The sequence below is a fragment of the Capsaspora owczarzaki genome (genome assembly GCF_000151315.2).
Source record: "Capsaspora owczarzaki ATCC 30864 unplaced genomic scaffold supercont2.17, whole genome shotgun sequence".
Taxonomy (NCBI): Eukaryota; class Filasterea; order Ministeriida; family Capsasporidae; genus Capsaspora; species Capsaspora owczarzaki.
The window spans coordinates 504,775-522,510 of record NW_011887308.1 but is presented as its reverse complement, the minus strand read 5'-3'; the positions used below and the strand labels follow the sequence as shown (position 1 = coordinate 522,510).

At 54.6% G+C, this 17,736-nt stretch overlaps 7 protein-coding genes across 7 annotated transcripts; 3 read left to right on the top strand and 4 right to left on the bottom strand.

The window, feature by feature from the left end:
* Window positions 1-153: 153 nt before the first annotated feature.
* Window positions 154-1,715, top strand: CAOG_08122 (hypothetical protein). The gene is made up of 5 exons (XM_004342674.2): window positions 154-284; window positions 393-435; window positions 632-761; window positions 858-1,112; window positions 1,254-1,715. Exons 1-5 carry the CDS (start codon window positions 239-241, stop codon window positions 1,644-1,646), a joined length of 867 nt encoding a protein of 288 aa, XP_004342723.2. The 5' UTR covers window positions 154-238; the 3' UTR covers window positions 1,647-1,715.
* On the bottom strand, window positions 1,648-4,390 carry CAOG_08121 (2-hydroxyphytanoyl-CoA lyase). Its single transcript, XM_004342673.2, has 7 exons — window positions 4,225-4,390; window positions 3,807-3,902; window positions 3,538-3,650; window positions 3,426-3,471; window positions 3,193-3,346; window positions 1,910-3,063; window positions 1,648-1,771 (listed from the first exon to the last, which is right to left on the bottom strand). The coding sequence occupies exons 1-7, from the start codon at window positions 4,330-4,332 to the stop codon at window positions 1,736-1,738; spliced, it is 1,707 nt and encodes a 568-aa protein (XP_004342722.2). The 5' UTR covers window positions 4,333-4,390; the 3' UTR covers window positions 1,648-1,735.
* A 214-nt stretch (window positions 4,391-4,604) lies between these two features.
* CAOG_08120 (hypothetical protein) lies at window positions 4,605-8,287 on the bottom strand. The gene is made up of 3 exons (XM_004342672.2): window positions 5,403-8,287; window positions 4,970-5,287; window positions 4,605-4,828 (listed from the first exon to the last, which is right to left on the bottom strand). The coding sequence occupies exons 1-3, from the start codon at window positions 8,191-8,193 to the stop codon at window positions 4,692-4,694; spliced, it is 3,246 nt and encodes a 1,081-aa protein (XP_004342721.1). The 5' UTR covers window positions 8,194-8,287; the 3' UTR covers window positions 4,605-4,691.
* Window positions 8,288-8,940: 653 nt separating this feature from the next.
* On the bottom strand, window positions 8,941-10,489 carry CAOG_08119 (hypothetical protein; the record flags this gene model as incomplete). The annotated part of the gene is made up of 3 exons (XM_004342671.1): window positions 8,941-9,670; window positions 9,736-9,845; window positions 10,391-10,489. The coding sequence occupies 3 exons, from the start codon at window positions 10,487-10,489 to the stop codon at window positions 8,941-8,943; spliced, it is 939 nt and encodes a 312-aa protein (XP_004342720.1).
* A 264-nt stretch (window positions 10,490-10,753) lies between these two features.
* CAOG_08118 (ribosomal protein L3) lies at window positions 10,754-12,565 on the top strand (the record flags this gene model as incomplete). The annotated part of the gene is made up of 2 exons (XM_004342670.2): window positions 10,754-10,779; window positions 11,375-12,565. The coding sequence occupies exons 1-2, from the start codon at window positions 10,777-10,779 to the stop codon at window positions 12,563-12,565; spliced, it is 1,194 nt and encodes a 397-aa protein (XP_004342719.2). The 5' UTR covers window positions 10,754-10,776.
* A 163-nt stretch (window positions 12,566-12,728) lies between these two features.
* Window positions 12,729-13,982, bottom strand: CAOG_08117 (hypothetical protein). The gene has a single exon (XM_004342669.2). It carries the CDS (start codon window positions 13,953-13,955, stop codon window positions 12,873-12,875), a length of 1,083 nt encoding a protein of 360 aa, XP_004342718.1. The 5' UTR covers window positions 13,956-13,982; the 3' UTR covers window positions 12,729-12,872.
* Window positions 13,983-14,511: 529 nt separating this feature from the next.
* On the top strand, window positions 14,512-16,934 carry CAOG_09162 (hypothetical protein; the record flags this gene model as incomplete). Its single annotated transcript, XM_011272573.1, has 2 exons — window positions 14,512-14,562; window positions 14,646-16,934. 2 exons carry the CDS (start codon window positions 14,512-14,514, stop codon window positions 16,932-16,934), a joined length of 2,340 nt encoding a protein of 779 aa, XP_011270875.1.
* Window positions 16,935-17,736: the final 802 nt, after the last annotated feature.

Sequence of the window (17,736 nt, the reverse complement as noted above, 5' to 3'; positions counted from 1 at the left end):
GAGCGCGGAGGTGCGAAGGAGGGGGGGGGAGGAAGGGAATGGGGCGCGAAAACTCAGCCAGCTCAATTGAAATCGTCAGTCTGAGCGGGTCTGACAAAGGCAACTATAATAAAAAAAATCAGAAATGGCTCCTGCGATTTTGCAGTGGATATCGCTGGCTGAACAGCAACAGCAACAACATTGGTGATCACTGTTAAGTTCGGCGGAACAGTCTTTCCATCTCGTCTTCGCAGTCGTGATGGATTTCGGCACGCACTGCGCAGTGACGACCTGCAAGCAGCTCGGTCAGTCAATCCCCTCATCATCATCACCACCATCACCATCATCATCAATGTCTTGACCTTGACTGTTTGTTCTCAATCCACCATTCGCTTTTGTTGATCAACCTGCAGACTTCCTGCCGTACACTTGCGACGCGTGTCATCGAATTCACTGGTAAGTTCTGCTTGTTGACCGATGATGGCGACGATCATGCTGCCAGCCCCCGAGCACATCTTTACAATCAGAGCATTCGCGACTTTGCTTCATCATGCGACACGGGTTGGACTCCAACTCAACTCGCGCAGTGGGGCTTCAAGCTCTGTGGTTGTTCACTCACCAAACCTCTGTGCGTACTTCTGCTTGACTGCAGTGCCGAGCACCGCGCGTACACGGATCACACCTGCCCTGAAGCATACACAAAGGATGCCCGTGTTCCAGAGTGCCCAATATGCGGCAAGCCAGTGCCCGTCCCTCGCAAGGGCATGGATCCAAACCTCGCGGTCAGTCGTCTGGAAATCCAACCCTTCTGTGCTCTTGATGGGTGTCTGTGGCTCTGACCCGTGACAAGAAAAACAAAACCAACCATTGTGAAACAGATGGAAGAGCATATCAACGGTGGCTGTGCGACCCCTGCAGCAACAGCGACCAAGATTTTCGCAAACGCCTGCAGCTTCCAGAATTGCAAGACGAAAGAGGCCATGCCAATGCGGTGCGCAACCTGCCGGAAGAATTATTGTCTGAAGCATCGCATCGAGCAAGACCACCAGTGCTCCGCACAGGCGGGAGCGTCCCAGCAACGAAACCAAGGTTCCGGGCCGTTCCGCTCAACCCCAGCTCAACCCGCTGCTTCTGTACGGATTTGTTGTGCAACTGTGCTGTGCTTGTTCTGCGCATTTACATGGATTGCGAGTAGCAGAAACTCACCGTGTGCATGCCGTTGCTTCTTCTTCTTCTTTTTTTTTTTCTTTTTTTTTTGGGGGGGGGGTTGACAGCGGACGACTCCAGCACCGAGCGCTGCCAAATCCAACACGCGACCGCAGCAGGGCGCGATGAACACAACTGGTAGACAACTTGCGGAAGAGCGAAGCCTGCGACAGACAAACGCCCCATCCAATCGGGCACCAGCAAGCGCAGTCCATGCCAACGGCGGCTTGAGCGAGGACGAGGCTTTGGCGCGCGCCCTTGCCGAGTCAGCACGCATTTCCAGCAGCAGTGGACCGACAAGCAATGCTCCAGATGGCTCTAATCTGAGTGAAGAAGATATCGAGCTCCAGCGCGCCATGCAGCAGTCTTTGGCCGAGCAACAGCGTCGCCGGCAACAGCAACAGCAACAGCAACAACAGCAGCAAGCTTCGAATAGCGAGTCAGGTTGTTGCGTGAGCTAGGTGGAGTCCAACTCTTTGTATTTATTGACAGCAAACTGTATACAATTAAAAATCCCAAATGGCATTGACTTGTTTTCTCTTGTGTTTTTTTACAACTTTGACTTGCGTGTCAACCACTCGTGCTCCTAAAGCACAACCAAGAGCAACAAGATTGTGAGTAAATGTGCTGCACCACCAAATCAAATTTCGACAAAAAAAAAAAACAACCAAAAACAAAAAAACAAAACAAAAATAATCCCTCTCCGATTCAACAAATGACTGACCTGCGGCTTGCGAACGGCGTATGGACTGATCATGACATTCACCAACGACACTTGCTTCTTGTTGCCAATCGCTTCGCGGAATGCAGATCGAAGCTCGTCGGGGGTTGTGGCAAAATAACCCTTGCCGCCAAACGCCTCCGCCACACGCTCGTAGCGCGCGTTCGGCAACAGGCAGTTTCCGGGAGCGGGGCTGCCTTCCTGCTGGTTGGCAGCCCAGGTTTCCTGGTCAAAGCCGCCGTAGATGCCATTGTTGTTGACAACGACAAAGACAATGGGGAGCTGCAAGCGCACCGCAGTTTCAATCTCGAGTCCGGAAAAGCCAAAGGCAGAGTCTCCTTCAATGCAGACAACCTGCCGATCGGGGTACACAAGCGCCGCGGCAATCGCAAAGCCGAGGCCAACACCCATGGTTCCGAAGGTACCGGCGTCAAGCCGGTGGCGCGGGTAGCGGTTGGGAATGACGGTTCGGCCGATATCCATCGTGTTGGCGCCCTCCGACACGATGACGGCGTGGGGCGGGAGCTGGGGCACGATTTCTCCAAACACGCGGTAGTACGTCATGGGCATTTCGTCCGACTTGGCGAGCTCGGCGCTCACGATGCGATTCTGCTCCACCTTCTCCGAGAGCGACTTCCACCATGGCGAGGTGCGCGCGTGCTTCCACGCAGGCTTGGATTGACCGAGCGCGTTCACCAGCTGCTCAAGCACCGAATCGACATGGCCGTTGAGCGCCACGGCAACCGGTACCGATCCGTGAAACTCTTCAGGGCAAAGCTCGACTTGAATGATCTTGACGTCCTTGCGGAATCGAGGCTCCTCGCCAAAATGGAGCATCCAGTTCAAGCGAGCGCCAAGCAGGACAATCACGTCCGCGGACTGCAGCGCTTTGGAGCGAGCAGCTGCAACGCACTGTTCGTGCTGGTCGTCCAGCACGCCTTTACCCATGGGCGTCGGCAAAAATGGCATGCCAGTCTCCTCAACGAATCGCTTGGCATTCGTTTCAGCACGCCCGAATGCCGCGCCCTTGCCAATGACCACCAGCGGCTGCTTTGCGGATTTCAAGAGTTGAATCGCATCAGCGATTGCTTTCGGGCACGCGAGAGATCGCGGCGCCGGCGGGCAGCGGGGTACATACTGCACGCTGGACTCGGGGACTGTGAAGGAATCACAAGAAATCACAAGAAATCAAAAGAAATCAAACGAAATGAGGAATGAGATTTGGGGGGGGGGGCGGCAAGGCGGTGACAATACCGCTTCTGTTGTCAACTCATCGTTGTTTTTACCTTTGCCAGTGAGCATGTCGCCGGGAAGATCAATGTAGGCAGCTCCGGGCCGGCCGTAGGTGGTGAGACGCACAGCGCGCTCAATGTAGAATGGGATACGGTCAATGCTGCTGGGTCTGGCCGAGAACTTGGAGTAGAGACGAGCAGCTTCAACCTAACGCGTGGAAAGAGGCGTTCATGACAAGTCAGGTTTGCTTTGCAGATATTCATTGCACTGGCGGCAGTTTGTTTACCTGCGGAAACTCTTGGAAGCCGCCCATGCCCTCATAGAATGTATCGCTGCGCCCGTCGCAACAAACGTGAGCAACATCACTCAGACAAAGGCGATTCGGCAAAAAAACCTACCATGCACCGCCGAGCAGAATCATGGGCCAGCAATTCGACCAGGCGTTTGCCATGCCTGCCAGCGCATGAATCATGCCGGGACCCGAGACAGCGAGGCACGCACCAGGATGACCCTGTGATCTCGTTCAAGAATCACAGTGTGAGATTTGGTCGTGAATCTCTTTGGTTCAGAGCCCACCGATTCCAACGACTCCAAGACGGTCCCCCGTCCAGTAGTAGTAGTAAAAGTAGGTAGTAGTAGGATTGGCAAGGTAACTCGATCGCCTTACCGTGAGATAGCCGACGGCGCCTGCCGCGTAACTGGCAGCCTGCTCGTTGCGCATGCCAATGTACGTGATTCCCTCAGCCTGTGCGGCTGCTGCAAGCTGCGGTTATTCCACAGAATGCAGCGTTAAAATCAACACAAAATCAACACAAAATCAACGACAAAAGCCGACAAAAAAAAAGCAAGTCAGCGACGAAGCACAAAAGGCGGAAGCGGAGGAACATTGCTCCAAATTGGTTGTTGCCGTTGTTGCTGACTTTGCTCTGAAAGCTCAACCCAACCCAACCCAGAACAGTCACACTCAGTGCAAAACAGTCAGCCACAGCCGCGGGAACTGGGAAGGGGGGACAGGGGCTACGACACAAAGACACGCATCCAAGATGACTCCTTCCAGCGAGATGAAGGATGGATGGGTTACGCACGCCAATCACTGGGATGCCAACGACGCCAAAGAGGAACTGCACACCCTGCTGCGCCAGAGCCCGGGCAACAACAGTCGCGCCTTCAATCAGATTCGCATCGTCGCTCATGGTTCTTCTTGCGCTTGGTTTTTGATGGGGAAAGCGGGAGGGGGGGGGGTTGTGTGTGGAAAAGGGGGAGTGAGTGACAACATCTATTGCTACGAATTTGGAACAATCCAAAGTCGCTCAGACGCAACAAAACGTGTAAATTTACTGCTTTGGAATTTAAATCTATTCATAAAATACCACAATGCAGTCAAGGAATCGTAAATCAAGGGGGAAACAACAACAACAACAACAACAACAACAACAACAACAACAACAACAACAACAACAACAACAACAACAACAACAACAACAACAACAACAACAACAACAACAACAACAACAACAACAACAACAACAAAAAGACGCAACAAAGACTTTGGCTACTCGTCGTCCGAGCGACGAGCATTTCGGTTGCGTTGAATCCAGCGCGTGAGAGCGTTCAACGCCACTCCCGCGGGATGCCCAACAATTTCTGTCTCGAGGTTGTTAATGCACAGCACGAGCATCAGCAGTGGCTCTGTTTGTACGAGCATTGGCAAAACAAAACAAAGCAAAACGCCAACAAAAACAACAAAAACAGCAAACGAAACAATTTCCAAAAAAGAAAAAGTGAGAACAGCACCCAGCCGGGAATCCACCAACCCAAACTCAAACATACCATCAGAATGGTCGGGGGAAATAATCTCATGCACCAGGCGGATGACGCGGTTGCGTCGGGCTGAGCCGGCAGCGCCGCGATCTACTCGCTCGCGGGCCGTGTACGTCACGTACTTGGGCTTGCCATCGACCGCGAGCACGGTGAGAGCAAGAGAATTGACATTGCCAGAAATGCGCCAGACCGCCTCCTTGTCGCCGCGACCGTATTCGGTGAGGAAGAGGTTTTGGACGTGTGTTCCCGACAAGCGCAGACCTCCGAGGCGAGGGTGAACGATTGGCAGATCGTTTTCGCGAGGAATGAGGCGCACAAAGAAAGGACCTGATGGCAGAGTTTGTGTGTGGCAATGAAATGAGAATCGTCAGCATCCAAGTGGCAAGCCAAACAACACACACAAACTCAAATGCTTCTCAGTTTAGTTTGGATTGGGACCTACTTTCAAGAGACGAATTCCGGAAGCATTCGAAGGGCAGCAGCGATTTGTCCGTCTTGTGTTCGTACATGGGATACGTATTGGAGTTTGCAAACAAATCGATGAGGGAAGGAGGCGCGACGCAAACATGAAGAAACGGCTCCTTGTCCTTTGGCTGCGCGGCCTGTGATGCCGTTTTGCGTGCAGTGAGCGGCTTGGCAGTCACCTTTGGCGTTGCTTTTGAGACGAGACTCGGCGTGTCAGACAGCTGTGGCGGAGAGTCCAGCATGATTTGCATGGGCTCTGGGAGCGATGTCACAGACGATCCCTGCGAAGCAAAGGAGCGGCGGTTGCGACTCGTCTCCTTCAGGTCAACACTGGAAACGCCGGTGTCGTAGGTGGACGTTTTCCGGCGCCTCTTGCCAGTTGTCGGAAAAACAACATGAGAGGCAGGATACGCATCCTCGCCCACCCCTTCGTCAACGGTGTCGCTCTCTGCATCGCCCGTATCTTTTGCGTCGCCGTAGCTCCGGAAAGTGTCCGCCACAGCTGGGCTGAATGGTTGACTGCTTCCTGCGCTGGTCAGAGGTGCAAGCGCGGCGTCTGGCGTAGACATTTGCGGGAGCCAGTGTTGCTGAGAGTGGTCGGGCGGGCTGCCAAAGCTGGAACTGAGCGGAGTTGAAACCATGGGAAGCGAGCTGTTGGAGCCAGAGGAGAAGCTGAGTGATTGCTGGTGCTGCTGGTGCTGTTGGAGCGGCTGGAGCGGCTGGTGCTGCTGAGGCACTACTGGTTGCAACAAGGGCTGGTGCATATGCTGCATAACTTGCATCGGCTGCTGCGGTTGCGCTTGATAGTTGGGCGGGGGCTGTGTTGGTTGACCGTAGGGCGAATATTGCTGCTGCGGCAACTGTTGTGGCTGTATTTGGGGCATGTTGATGGGGGTCGGCTGTGCTGTAAAGTACTGCATGCCCGTAACTGTCTGAAGCGCGTACAACGTATGAGGTGGTTGGTGGGGCATCTGAATCTGGCGGATCTGCACTTGTGGGTGAAGCAGATGAGGCAGCGGTGGTTGCGAAGGCTCGTTGCTGTGATGAGCGGGGATCATGAAGAGCTGTCCCGAAACGCTCTGCACAATTTGCGATTGGAATCCGGGCAGGTGCTGCAGCTGTTGCACTTGTTGCAGCTGTTGTTGTTGCTGCATCGGTTGTTGTTGCTGCATCGGTTGTTGTTGCTGCATCGGTTGCTGCATTGGTTGCTGCATTGGTTGCGGGTGTTGAAGTTGAAGCGGTTGCTGCGGTGGTTGATGCATCGGGTAACTTTGGTAGCTACGATACTGCTGTGGTTGATGTTGATGTTGCATGATTTGTTGTACTTGTTGCACCTGTTGGTGTTGCTGTGGCTGGACCACGGGTTGGGCGTTGACAGGCACTGGAGCCATTGCTGCGGGCTGTTGCACAAGTTGCTGAGGAGAATGGCGCGGAGGCGAGTGTCGGCCAGGTGCCAGGACCAAGTTCTGCTGCATTGAAGGTGGCGATTGGCTAGCAAGAGTGGGCTGCCCAGCTGCTTGGAGCTGATGCTGCTCTTGCTGGGCCACAGCAAGAAGACGATGCAGCCCGGTGTCGGGTGACACGTTTCCCTGTCTCGACGCTGCGGCATGGCCACTGCTCGCCCCAGCATTTATAGCTGCAGTCTCTCCTCCGAGTGCAGGGCCATGAGCGGTGGGCGGATCGACCGGTGGCACGGCTGGCTGGGCTTGACCCACGGAGATTTCCCCCACGCTTTCCGAGCTGCTGCTGCTGCCCACGAGATGCACTTGAGCAGCAGCAGCAGCAGTAGCAGCAGCAGCTTTAGTAGTCGTAGCAGACTGAGCATACATTGCCAAAGGCTTCTGGAGGCTTGGGGGCGACGACGACGAGGGCCGCGCTTGCTCTGAGATTGATCTTGTGGCTGATGCGGGGGCGGCTTGTTGTCCACGCCCTAGCTGGCCGTCAGCCTCGGTATGTGGCATCGCAGAGCGACCTGCGCTCCCCGCGACGTCCATACTGCCAACACTGTCCACGGAGCCGGTGCCGGGAGCAAGCTGGGTGGAGGGAGGTGTGGTCGGGATTGCGGGTTGGGAAAAAGCAGCGACGTAAGCTGAAATTGCATGACGCCCGAAAGCGCCGTAACGATTAGTGATCGTCGAGTCCGACGCGGTGTTCTCGGCTTCGGCCAGGCACACGCGTTTGGTTTCGTGCGGCTGGAGTGTGTCTGCATCCGAGGACGCCGAGGTCGAGTGCAGACGTGTCGGGCTGGGCGACGGCGAGCGGGCTCGGACTTGCCCTCGCACTCCAGCGCCCAGCGGCGTGGTATTCGCTTCAAATGCTCCGCTGCTTGTTTCGGTGCTGGGGATCGGAGCGATCTGAGCACTCGGAAAGGCACACGGCATTGCGCTGTGAGGTGGCGAGTGGGCAATATGAGGCGCCGCGGACAACGGTTGGGGAATGATGGGCGGGGCTACGGCGGACGTGTTGCTGTGCGCGAATACGGCAGAGGAGGAACAGGACAACAGTGAATCGGACACGGATGAGGCTGGTGCGAGGTTGCCAGATTCGAGACTGATGGATGTCGACAGCGCAGCTACTGGTGCAGGTGCTGCATGAGCCGCTGGCGGTGCGGATCCGAGGCTGGCGAATTGGTTTCCCTTGGAAATCTCGACCTTCACCAATTCCTCCTCCCTTTGTCTGCTACTACTCGCTGTTTGGAACAGCCTTGTGTCACAATGCATGTTGGTGCAGGTTTCATTGGCGGTGATTTCCGACTCTTGTTGCAGCATGGACAGCGTTGAAAAGCAGATAAAAAAAAAAAAAAAAGCCCTCGAAAACAAAAAGTGAAAGCCTTGTTTACTTCCAAAATAAAATAAACAATTTACAAAAAAAGGATGACTAAACCAAAAGTAGCGCCAAAGCAAAGCAAATGGTTGTGTCGGCTTTCATCGTGTGTGTGTGTGTGTGTGTGTGTGCAACGGAGGTTCAAAGGCGGCTGGTCTGAGTGAAAACAAGCGATGTGAAGGGTCAGCGAGTGAGAGTGGCTGACCCCAAAGAAAACGCTCCATTTGAACAGTTAGCCGTTTTCAAGCTGGCGTTTGAGTTCAAAGGGCCACGACGGGCGCAACTTGGCTGGCAAATGCAGTGCGTACACTGCTTGTCTGATGGCAAGTCTGCTCGCTTGGATGAAGAGCACTCGAGGGGAGGCGGGGGGGGGGCTGCGAAGATTATCGGGAAGCAGCACCACAAGGATGGGAGAAACACACCAAACATCAAAAAATGCATGACACCGAGAAGGCGTTTTTACACTCCCGTACTGTATAATTCTGCTGGCTTGGAAAGAGGCAGATCGGAATGAGATGAAGCCACACAGAGTGCAGGTATTGAATACACCGAGCGATACGGGTTGCTCGCAGTTTTTTGGAAAACTCTCGAGTCAACTCCATGAGAAATCCGGCAAGCGGTGGTTTTTTTTTTTTTTTTTTTTGTTCTTTTGTTTGTTTATACATATGGCAAGAGCGGCAACATTTAAAAATTCACTTCACCTCATCTACACAATCCACTGTCTGCAGCCTCTCAATTTCTTGACGCGCCTGGGCAGCCCTTTTCTTAAACTCTTCAATTTTGCGGTCGGCTGCGGCGGCGTATTTCTCGAGAATGGTGCCAGTCAAGCGTTGCAAGTATTGCTCCACAGTGAGGTCGAGTTCCTCCTCAGTGTACGCTGAGTTCAACTTTGAAAATCTACTTGAAGCCGGCTCTGGAGCTGCAATCACAGCAGCAGCCGCAACAGTAGCCGTTGGTTCCGTCTTTTGTGGCTGAGCTGCAACTTCGTTGTTGGCGCTCTGATTCTCGATGGATGCAGAATCAACCGCCGTCGCGGGCTTGTCCTCTCGAGGAGCCGGAACAGTTCGCTTGGTGCGAGAGGTGGTCTTGGAAACACGGGGAGTCTCCATGACTTCAGGCTCTGTCGGCTTGGCAGGGGCGGCCGCAACGCTGGCAGGCGCTTCTACAGCTTTCGTGACAGGTGCAGGCGCCGTCTCGGTATGAGTGGAAGCTGCTGTTGGTTTCTTTACCACACGACTGCGTGCTGCCGTCCGTGGCACCTCCACAGTTGTTGGAGCGGCGGGCGCCGTGCTTGTTGTTGCTGCTGCTGCCGCTGCAGGTTGAGGGACAGCGGTCGGTGCGATACCCTCCTTTTCTTCTGCGAGAGTCTTGACAAACTGTTGGATAAATGTGCAATAGCCTGCGTGTTTGACGTGCTCTTGTCTGCAACGAGCGGTTGTGAGCGACAGCTGAGTGCAGTACCCATCAGAACACTGCGTCAAACTTACACTGGGTCATCCGTTGGATCCCAACCTTCCAATTCCTTGCTACACGAGAAGCACTTGGCGGCATTTTCATTTTGCTTGGTGGAGATGCTGTACCAGCCGGCTTTGGCGAGCTGTTGGATGTTTGGGTTGTTTCAAAAGTCGGTGAAACGTGTGAGCAGCCTTCCTCATTCTCGACGTCTTCCCCTCCAATCAGCCCGCGGGTTATCCGCCACAATCAAACCAAAGCACATCTGGGGAGAGTGGTCGCGCGGGCAATCCAAGTGCGGCGCGGCCTTCAGCCTGGATCATTTTGTCAACCGTTTTTCAAACAGCAACCGTTTTGTTCGATTTTGTTTCAACCAGAGCTTTCCTCCCCCCCCCTCTCCACGTTCTCTGGCCAGCTCTATCGTCTCAAAGGCAAAGACCAAGCACTCAATCGATGCCATGGATGTCAGAGTTAGGCCTGAGACTGGCCTGGCGCGGGGGGAAGACGAGAATCTCGTGCTCGTGAAGTTGAAACAAGCCTGGTAGAATTCAAATATTGCGCACTTTTTCCCTCCGACGATACATTTGCCTCTGATTTACGCTGCCAGGTCTGAGGACCATTTCGCATTGAACTTGGACGAGAGAGAGTGTGTGTGTCTGTGTTTGTGTGAATTCTCGGAGAAACTCATACCGCTGCAGGATTGGCGGCGCAGTGCTTTGGCAGCGTCCAGTTGCTTTTGAACGAGGCCAAGCGGCCTTCTTCGGTTGCAAACTTGTTCAAACGTGACATGACAAGGAAGAGTGCGTGCTGAGATTTATTCTTGCGTTTTCTAGCGCGACCTGCACTGTTGGACAGCTCGAACAAGCTTCAACCAATTCCAAAACCCGTTTTCACAGGTCTGAGAAATCAGTGCAAAATGTGAAAAATCCGAACACACACAACAGCCGTCGATTGTGCAGTCCACGTCGGGGTTGACGTTTACTTTCAATTCTAATTTCAAGGTCGAATTACTTGTTCGTTGAAATTCGGCCTCGCCAAATCTGGTGTTCGCTCTCTCTTGTCCATACACTTATACAATGGTAACGGCGAACAATTCAGCAAACCCCTCTCCTTCCCCCCCCAAAAAAACCACCTCTGTCTCTCTCCTTCCCTCTCTCGACGCCTGGCAGCGCTTCAACACATCTCTGTTATCACTTGGGAGATTGCTCGTCTGGCTGGAGGGCTGGTCTGAGCGAGGAACGAACTGAAGTGCGCCTTCCGCTGCGAACACCGCTGCGCTCCCCTCTCCGGCCATCCGCCGACCTCTGGCTCACCGACCTGGTCTAATCCGATGTAAAAGAACCTGTTCTATCGGATTCGCGCGGCTGGGTCGAGGCGACAAGCGTAGGGGCGCGAGGGGCTGTGGAGGAGGTTGGGCTGTCGATTTCGAAGATTTTTTTTTCAACCTTCGCGCGCTCCTTGACGCTCTGGCGTCACCCACCACCCACTCCCATTCCACAAACCAGCACCAGTTCTGGCGCCGCCTGTGATCGATCGTCTCCATCCCAGAGAGGGCGGCGGATTCACTTTGCGATGTCGATCTTTCCAATGATTCATCAATTCCACATGTCCTCCTCCACCTTTGCACTCACCTCTCTTTCCTCCTCCTCCTCTTTTCTTGACAACCATCGCTAGGCTCACCGCAAGTTTTCGGCTCCCCGCCACGGTTCGCTCGGCTTTGCCCCGCGCAAGCGCTCGGCCACCCACCGTGGTCGCGTCAAGTCGTTCCCCCGTGACGACGCCTCCAAGCCCTGCCACCTGACTGCCTTCCTCGGCTACAAGGCTGGCATGACCCACGTCGTCCGCGAGGTCGACCGTATGGGCTCCAAGCTCAACAAGAAGGAGATTGTTGAGGCTGTCACCATCGTTGAGGCTCCCCCGGTGGTTGTCGTCGGCGCTGTCGGCTACGTTGCCACCCCCCGTGGTCTCCGTGCCCTCACCACCGTCTGGGCTGAGCACCTCAGCGAGGAGGTTCGCCGCCGCTTCTACAAGAACTGGTACCAGTGCAAGAAGAAGGCCTTCACCAAGTACGCCAAGAAGTACTCGACCGAGGAGGGCAAGAAGTCGATCGAGAAGGAGTTTGACCGCATCAAGAAGTACTGCTCGGTCGTCCGCCTGCTCGTCCACACCCAGACCAAGAAGCTCAACCTTGGCGGCCAGAAGAAGGCCCACATTATGGAGATCCAGGTCAACGGTGGCTCTGTCGCCGACAAGCTCAAGTACGCCCGCTCGCACTTTGAGAAGGAGATCTCCCTCAAGGACGTCTTCTCCGAGAACGAGATGGTCGACGTCATCGGTGTCACTCGCGGCAAGGGTTTCACTGGCGTCACCTACCGTTTCGGCACCCGCCGTCTCCCCCGCAAGTCCCACAAGGGTCTCCGCAAGGTTGCTTGCATTGGCGCGTGGCACCCTGCCAACGTCAACCGCTCTGTTGCCCGTGCCGGTCAGAAGGGTTACCACCACCGCACCGAGCTCAACAAGAAGATCTACCGTGTCGGTGCTGGTGCTTCCAGCGGCGCCAAGAACAACGCCTCGACCGAGTACGACATCACCGAGAAGAACATCACCCCCCTCGGTGGCTTCCCCCACTACGGCCAGGTCAAGGAGGACTTCCTCATCCTCAAGGGCTGCATCATGGGCGCCAAGAAGCGTGTCATCACCCTCCGCAAGTCCCTCCTCGTCCACACCTCGCGTGTTGCCCTCGAGAAGACCAACCTCAAGTTCATCGACACCTCGTCCAAGTTCGGCCACGGTCGCTTCCAGACCATTGCCGAGAAGAAGGCGTTCATGGGCGCCCTCAAGAAGGATGCCCAGGCCGATGCTTAAGCAGCTCGTGCTTGAACCTCTTTCTCGTGTTGCGGCTGTGCCTGCGGCTTGTTGACATGCTTGGCCTTGTTGTCCCCCTGTTGTTGCTCTCCCACGGTGACGCTTGACATTGTTTGTGATGGCTTTTTGTTTGCAAGCAATAAGAGCTTTGTTCTGCCATTGGATTGATTGTGTGTGGTTTTTTTTTCTTTCACAGTGTAAGAGACGGAGGATTGGAGGATTGGAAGCGCCAGAACGACAAAGTGCAATTCTCGACGGTGTGGATAATACTTTTTGGTTAACGCAAGAAACAGATGGAAAGCACAATCTAAGCAAGAACGCGAACAATCTTCTTGGCCCGGAACAGCTCAATGGTGCGGAGCAGCTTGATCTGAGCTCGCTTCTCTTTCGCAGCCTTGGTGCGCTCCTTTGCAGCTTGGTCGCGCTTGCTCTTTGCCTTCTTTTCGTCACTGCTACTGTCACTGTCACTGCCACTGTCACTCCCGCTGTCTGCGTCGTCGGAGTCGGCTTTTGCGTCGCTCTTCTTCTTGTTGTTGTTGTTGTTGTTGTTGTCGTCGTCGTCGTCGTCGCTGTCAGAGTCCTCGTCGGACGATTCTTCCGAGGAAGACTCTTCCGCCACCTGCTTCTCAAGCGTTTCAACACGCTTCTTGGCGTCTTCGAGGGTTGTTTGCCGTGCACTACCATCGAGCTTGTCGATATAGTCTGCAAATGTCTTGAACAGCGTCTTGTCAATCACACGCGGGTCGTACGCGTGCTGCAGCAAGAAGACTTGGCGCACCTTCTTGAACTTCCAGGTCTCAGGCGAGTCACGCCACTCACTCAAGTAGCTCGATGCGGCCTGAATGGCTTCCCGCGTCGTCGCCTCACCACCAGCATCGTCCCCATCTGCTCCGCCCTTGGCAGCGGCGGCAGCAGCGGCGGCAGCGACTGCGGCCTTGATGTGCTTGCTCTTGCGCTTCTTTGCCTTTTTCTTTTGTTGTGTTGCCTGCTGTGCTGGCTTGGCTGTCTGGCTGTCTGCAGACTTGGCGGCGGCGGTCGGACTGTCAGCAGCAGGTGTGCGCGTCCGCGCCGCGCGCTTGGCCAACTTGGCCAGCCTTGCAGGGCTCATCGTGGCAGCTGCCGCCGACGATGCAGATGCTGCAGGTGCGCTCGTCGTCGCAGCGCCGTTCGCAGTGGCCGCAGCGGGCTTTGCCTTGGCCTTGGACTTGGCTGGCGCCTCGTGGCGACCATCGTCAACAACCATCGCAGTCGCCGCTTCGTTCCCTGCCACTGCGCTGCCCTCGTTGTCTCCGTTCGTGTCTGCTGCAGCGGCAACGCGTGTCTTTTTCAGCGTATGCGCGGCTGTTGCGGCTTCTGCATCGGCCGGGTCTTCGCTGCGTCGCTTGGGCATGAGGAGTCTGAGCGAAAGAAAAATAAGACGAGTGATTCGAGGTGCGATCGTCGTCCATTGCACTTTTGACAAAAACCACTTCAACCCGCTTTGATACGCAAAATCAATGTTTGGAGCAGGAACAGCCCGAGGAAGAGAAAGAGCACTCGCTTTGGCAGCCCGATTGTTGCACGATTTCGTTTCCTTCGTTTCTGTTACGAACTGGGCTCATCCGTAATCGGTCTTCCCCTCATTCTTCACTATAGTCTTAGTAAACGATACTTCCGCATACATTTCGTACGCTTCAGTAGTGATTCTAGGCCAAGTTCCGGGTAAGGTCGTAACAGTCGTCCGGTGTGGTTGATCCGGTTGTTTCACCACTTCCCTCATCAATCGATAAGCAAGTTCGAGAAATTTCGCAATACCAACTTCACGCCTTTGTAAACGACGCCACGAAGCACGCCTTTGTAAACGACACCACGAAGCAGCTGGCAGCCTTTCCAAGACAAGTTCTCAGGCAGTGTTTCGCGCCGTTTTTTTCGTTTCCTTCCTTCCCTTCCCTTCCTCCAACGCAGCAATGTCCACCGCAGCCGCACCTCGAACTGAAGCGCAGTGGATGCAGCGCACTGTAAGGACTGAGTTGCAGCGCGCTGTGGTCTGGCTGGTGTGTGCTTTCATGATCCTGACCTCCGTTGCGTCTTGCAAAACTAGCGTGAGAAGCTGCGCCCGATGATGACCAACCGCGGACTCGAGACGACCGGGACCAAGAAGGACTGGGTGGAACGTCTCATGGTTTATGATGCGGAGCAGCAGCAGCAACAGCCGCAGCAACAGCCGCAGCAACAGAAACAGAACTCTGCCTCATACGCTGCCGTCGTCTCCTCGTCTTCAGCAGCAGCACTCTCATCTTCATCAGCAGCAACAGCAGCACCATCAGCAGCAGCATTGCTCTCAACAACAGCACCGCCGCTTGCAACAGCGGCAGCACCAGCATCCTCATCTTCCGCTCCAGCAGTGCCGTCCTCATCGTCTGCTGCAGCAGCCCAGCCGCCATTCGTGCCACCGCTTCAGCCAGCTCAAGGCACCACATTCACTGTTTCCAGTGCGGACTTGGATGGCCTCACTGTTCCGGACGAGATCAAGGCGCTATTGGATTCGCATGGCAAGAGCGTCGAATTGCTCGTTCGCAACAGTTCAAGTGACTTGTTCCAAAGTCTGTTAACATCAAAGCTATCACCCAGGCCTCACTACCTCACCGGTGTTGGTGGTGTCGGCAAAAGCAGTATTCTGCTGATGATGGTCGTGCTGGCGATGCGCCACAACAGGGCCTTCTTCGAGCGCCTCGCTGCTGCTCCTGCTCCTGCTCCTGCTCCTGCTCCTGCTCCTGCTCCTGCTCCTGCTCCTGCTCCTGCTCCTGCTCCTGTTAATGCTCCTGCTGCTACCCCTTTCGATGGCGCCATTTTCCTCATCTACCTGCCTAAGACGGATGCCTTCATTCAACAACCACCTGAAGTTGCGGCTTCTCAACTGATCGGCGATTTGCGAATTGCCAACCGCCGTCTGTTGAGCTCGGGCTTCCTCGATGAGCCCGCGTTTCGGAAACTCAAGGCGGCTTTTGTCGAAGATGATGGGCCCTCACTCAACCAATGGGGTCGCATCAATGCTGCGTTGGTTGGCCTCGAGTCCCAAAGTCACCGTTTCCGTGTCCTCGTCCTCATCGACCAGTGGAATTCGATCATTCATTACAATGCACTTCCTGATGGTCATCGGTTCCAGCTCAAGGCAGACCATCCTGCTCAAGCCTTCTACAAGCTCGACGCTGCGTTCGGTTTCTCGCTTTTCGTTGCTGCAGTCAGCTCCTCGTTCAACATGAGCGCAGACAATGCTTTGAAGGGCGCGCAATTGTCTAAATCTTCGGTTCCCATTGCGCCGCTAACTTCCACAGAGGCTGAGACGCTGCGCGCCATTTGGTACTATCGCAACCCACCGACGAACCAGCCGCGTTTGGAAGTCACTGCCGAACAGATGCAGAGGCTCTTCCTCAAAGTTGGTGGCGTCGCGCGCATTTTGCAGTTTTACGCAGATTCGCGCTACGAGAAGGATTCCGACACCAACTTTGCCACGTTGTGCGTGAATTACTACGACAGCCGACTCAACCGCCTCATCGAGCACTACCGACCCCGTGAGAACTTCAAAGATCTTGTTCAAGACCTTACCACGATTTTCGTGCACGGTCGGCTTTCTGTGCATTTCGCCGACGTTTGGCTGCAGACCGGAATGGTCAAGCGGGATCCTGATGACCTCACGCAATTGATTCCTGTCAGCGACCTCGTTCGCAGAGCTGGAATCACGGTCTTTCGTGCTGAGCGCGGAGGCTTTCTCCACTTGATCTATGCGGTGGCAACCATCCGGTGGCACGCGATAGAGGCATTTTTCTTGCTGCACCTCCGCGATTCGACGGTGTTGTCAGGCGTTTCTCAATCCAGAGCCAGGCTGAGGCTGGCCACGACAGTCAGCGACGTCCATGTTCTCGATCGGTCTGTCGGAGCCGGGAATGTCAAGACGTATCTGCAGACGCACAACAATGGCAAACCGTTCCCTGCGAACACCTTGTTCATTCCTGGCTGGAGCAATCATCCCGTCGCAGACGCAGTGTTGCTGACAACCCGGCTCAACACTACGCCAGCTTTGGTGTTTTTCCAAGTCAGTCAACAATCATACAGCAACCATGCATCGAAGATCCCTGAGCTTGCTACCTCGCCTCTGAGCAACGGCACGTCCGTGATTGACACCTACCGCGAACTGTATGGCATCCACTGTGATAGCGCGTATCAGACACCGGGCATTGCTCAAGGCCAGCTGCCGGATTGCGTCAAGTACGTCTTTGCGACCTCGGACACCAGTACCCGCACGTCGCACTCTGTGTTTTTCATGCAAGCGAGCCATTTGCGAGAAATGGATCCTGCGGGATGGGAGAACATGACGAGATCCAGTCCGTAATTTGCCAATCGCGCTGCATTGTGACGGCTGTCTGTCTGCCTGTCTGTCTGTGGTCAAGCATTTGATGTGTTCTTGGTTAATTCTGTTTGGGGGAATACATGTCTTGTGATTGAGTTGCGATGCAGTTTTGACTCATCGTGTCTTGAGTTTGGCCGTTTTTTCGTTCGTTCGTTCGTTCGTTCGTTCCATTGCATCTGTCCAGTCCAGTCCATGCCGATGTTGTGTTGTTTGTTGTTTCGGTTTCAGGTTTGGTGTCTGTCAGTCTTGTTTTTTGTTTGTGTTGTTGAGCTGTTTTTTTTTTTTTGTACTGTATCAGTTTTGTTTTTGTTTTTCGCATGAACTGTGAGTTTGAAAACCAAAAGTTTTTTTTTTTTTTTTTTTTTTTTTCTCTTAGTACAACTCTGCTATTGTTTTGAATTGAAAACACAACACAAACTCACCCTTTTGTTGTGTTTTTGTTTTGCCGTTTTTGCTTTGACTTGACTTTGACTTTGACCTTGACCTTGACTTTGACCTTGACCTGGCTCATCATCATCATGGACGTGACTTCACCCTTGTGATGACACTTTGCTGCTTACTTGGTGCAAAGTCGCTCGACGGACACTCGGCGGCGGTGCGAACGGCGGTGCGAACGGCGGTGATGCCGGCAACCGCCCGCGCTTGGAGCTGCTCATGGACGAGCCAATGTCGGACGGCTCGACGCCACTCGCGCTGATCAGCGACCTCGATGGCACAGCAGCACGCATGGGCCACCACTCGCTGCTGGCGAACGAGTTCCGCGAGAGCGACGAAGACGAAGACG

Bases quoted from the DNA above. Each gene is read 5' to 3' on its own strand.
- CAOG_08122 (XM_004342674.2), top strand. From the start codon at position 239: ATGGATTTCGGCACGCACTGCGCAGTGACGACCTGCAAGCAGCTCG. The intron at 285-392 runs GTCAGTCAATCC...ATCAACCTGCAG, and splicing joins GACGACCTGCAAGCAGCTCG to ACTTCCTGCCGTACACTTGC. The intron at 436-631 runs GTAAGTTCTGCT...GCTTGACTGCAG, and splicing joins GCGTGTCATCGAATTCACTG to TGCCGAGCACCGCGCGTACA.
- CAOG_08121 (XM_004342673.2), bottom strand. From the start codon at position 4,332: ATGAGCGACGATGCGAATCTGATTGAAGGCGCGACTGTTGTTGCCCGG. The intron at 3,472-3,537 runs GTAGGTTTTTTT...CGACGGGCGCAG, and splicing joins ATTCTGCTCGGCGGTGCATG to CGATACATTCTATGAGGGCA. The intron at 3,347-3,425 runs GTAAACAAACTG...TCCACGCGTTAG, and splicing joins GCTTCCAAGAGTTTCCGCAG to GTTGAAGCTGCTCGTCTCTA.
- CAOG_08120 (XM_004342672.2), bottom strand. From the start codon at position 8,193: ATGCTGCAACAAGAGTCGGAAATCACCGCCAATGAAACCTGCACCAAC. The intron at 5,288-5,402 runs GTAGGTCCCAAT...CTCTGCCATCAG, and splicing joins CCGGAATTCGTCTCTTGAAA to GTCCTTTCTTTGTGCGCCTC. The intron at 4,829-4,969 runs GTATGTTTGAGT...TCGTACAAACAG, and splicing joins TTCCCCCGACCATTCTGATG to AGCCACTGCTGATGCTCGTG.
- CAOG_08117 (XM_004342669.2), bottom strand. From the start codon at position 13,955: ATGCCCAAGCGACGCAGCGAAGACCCGGCCGATGCAGAAGCCGCAACA.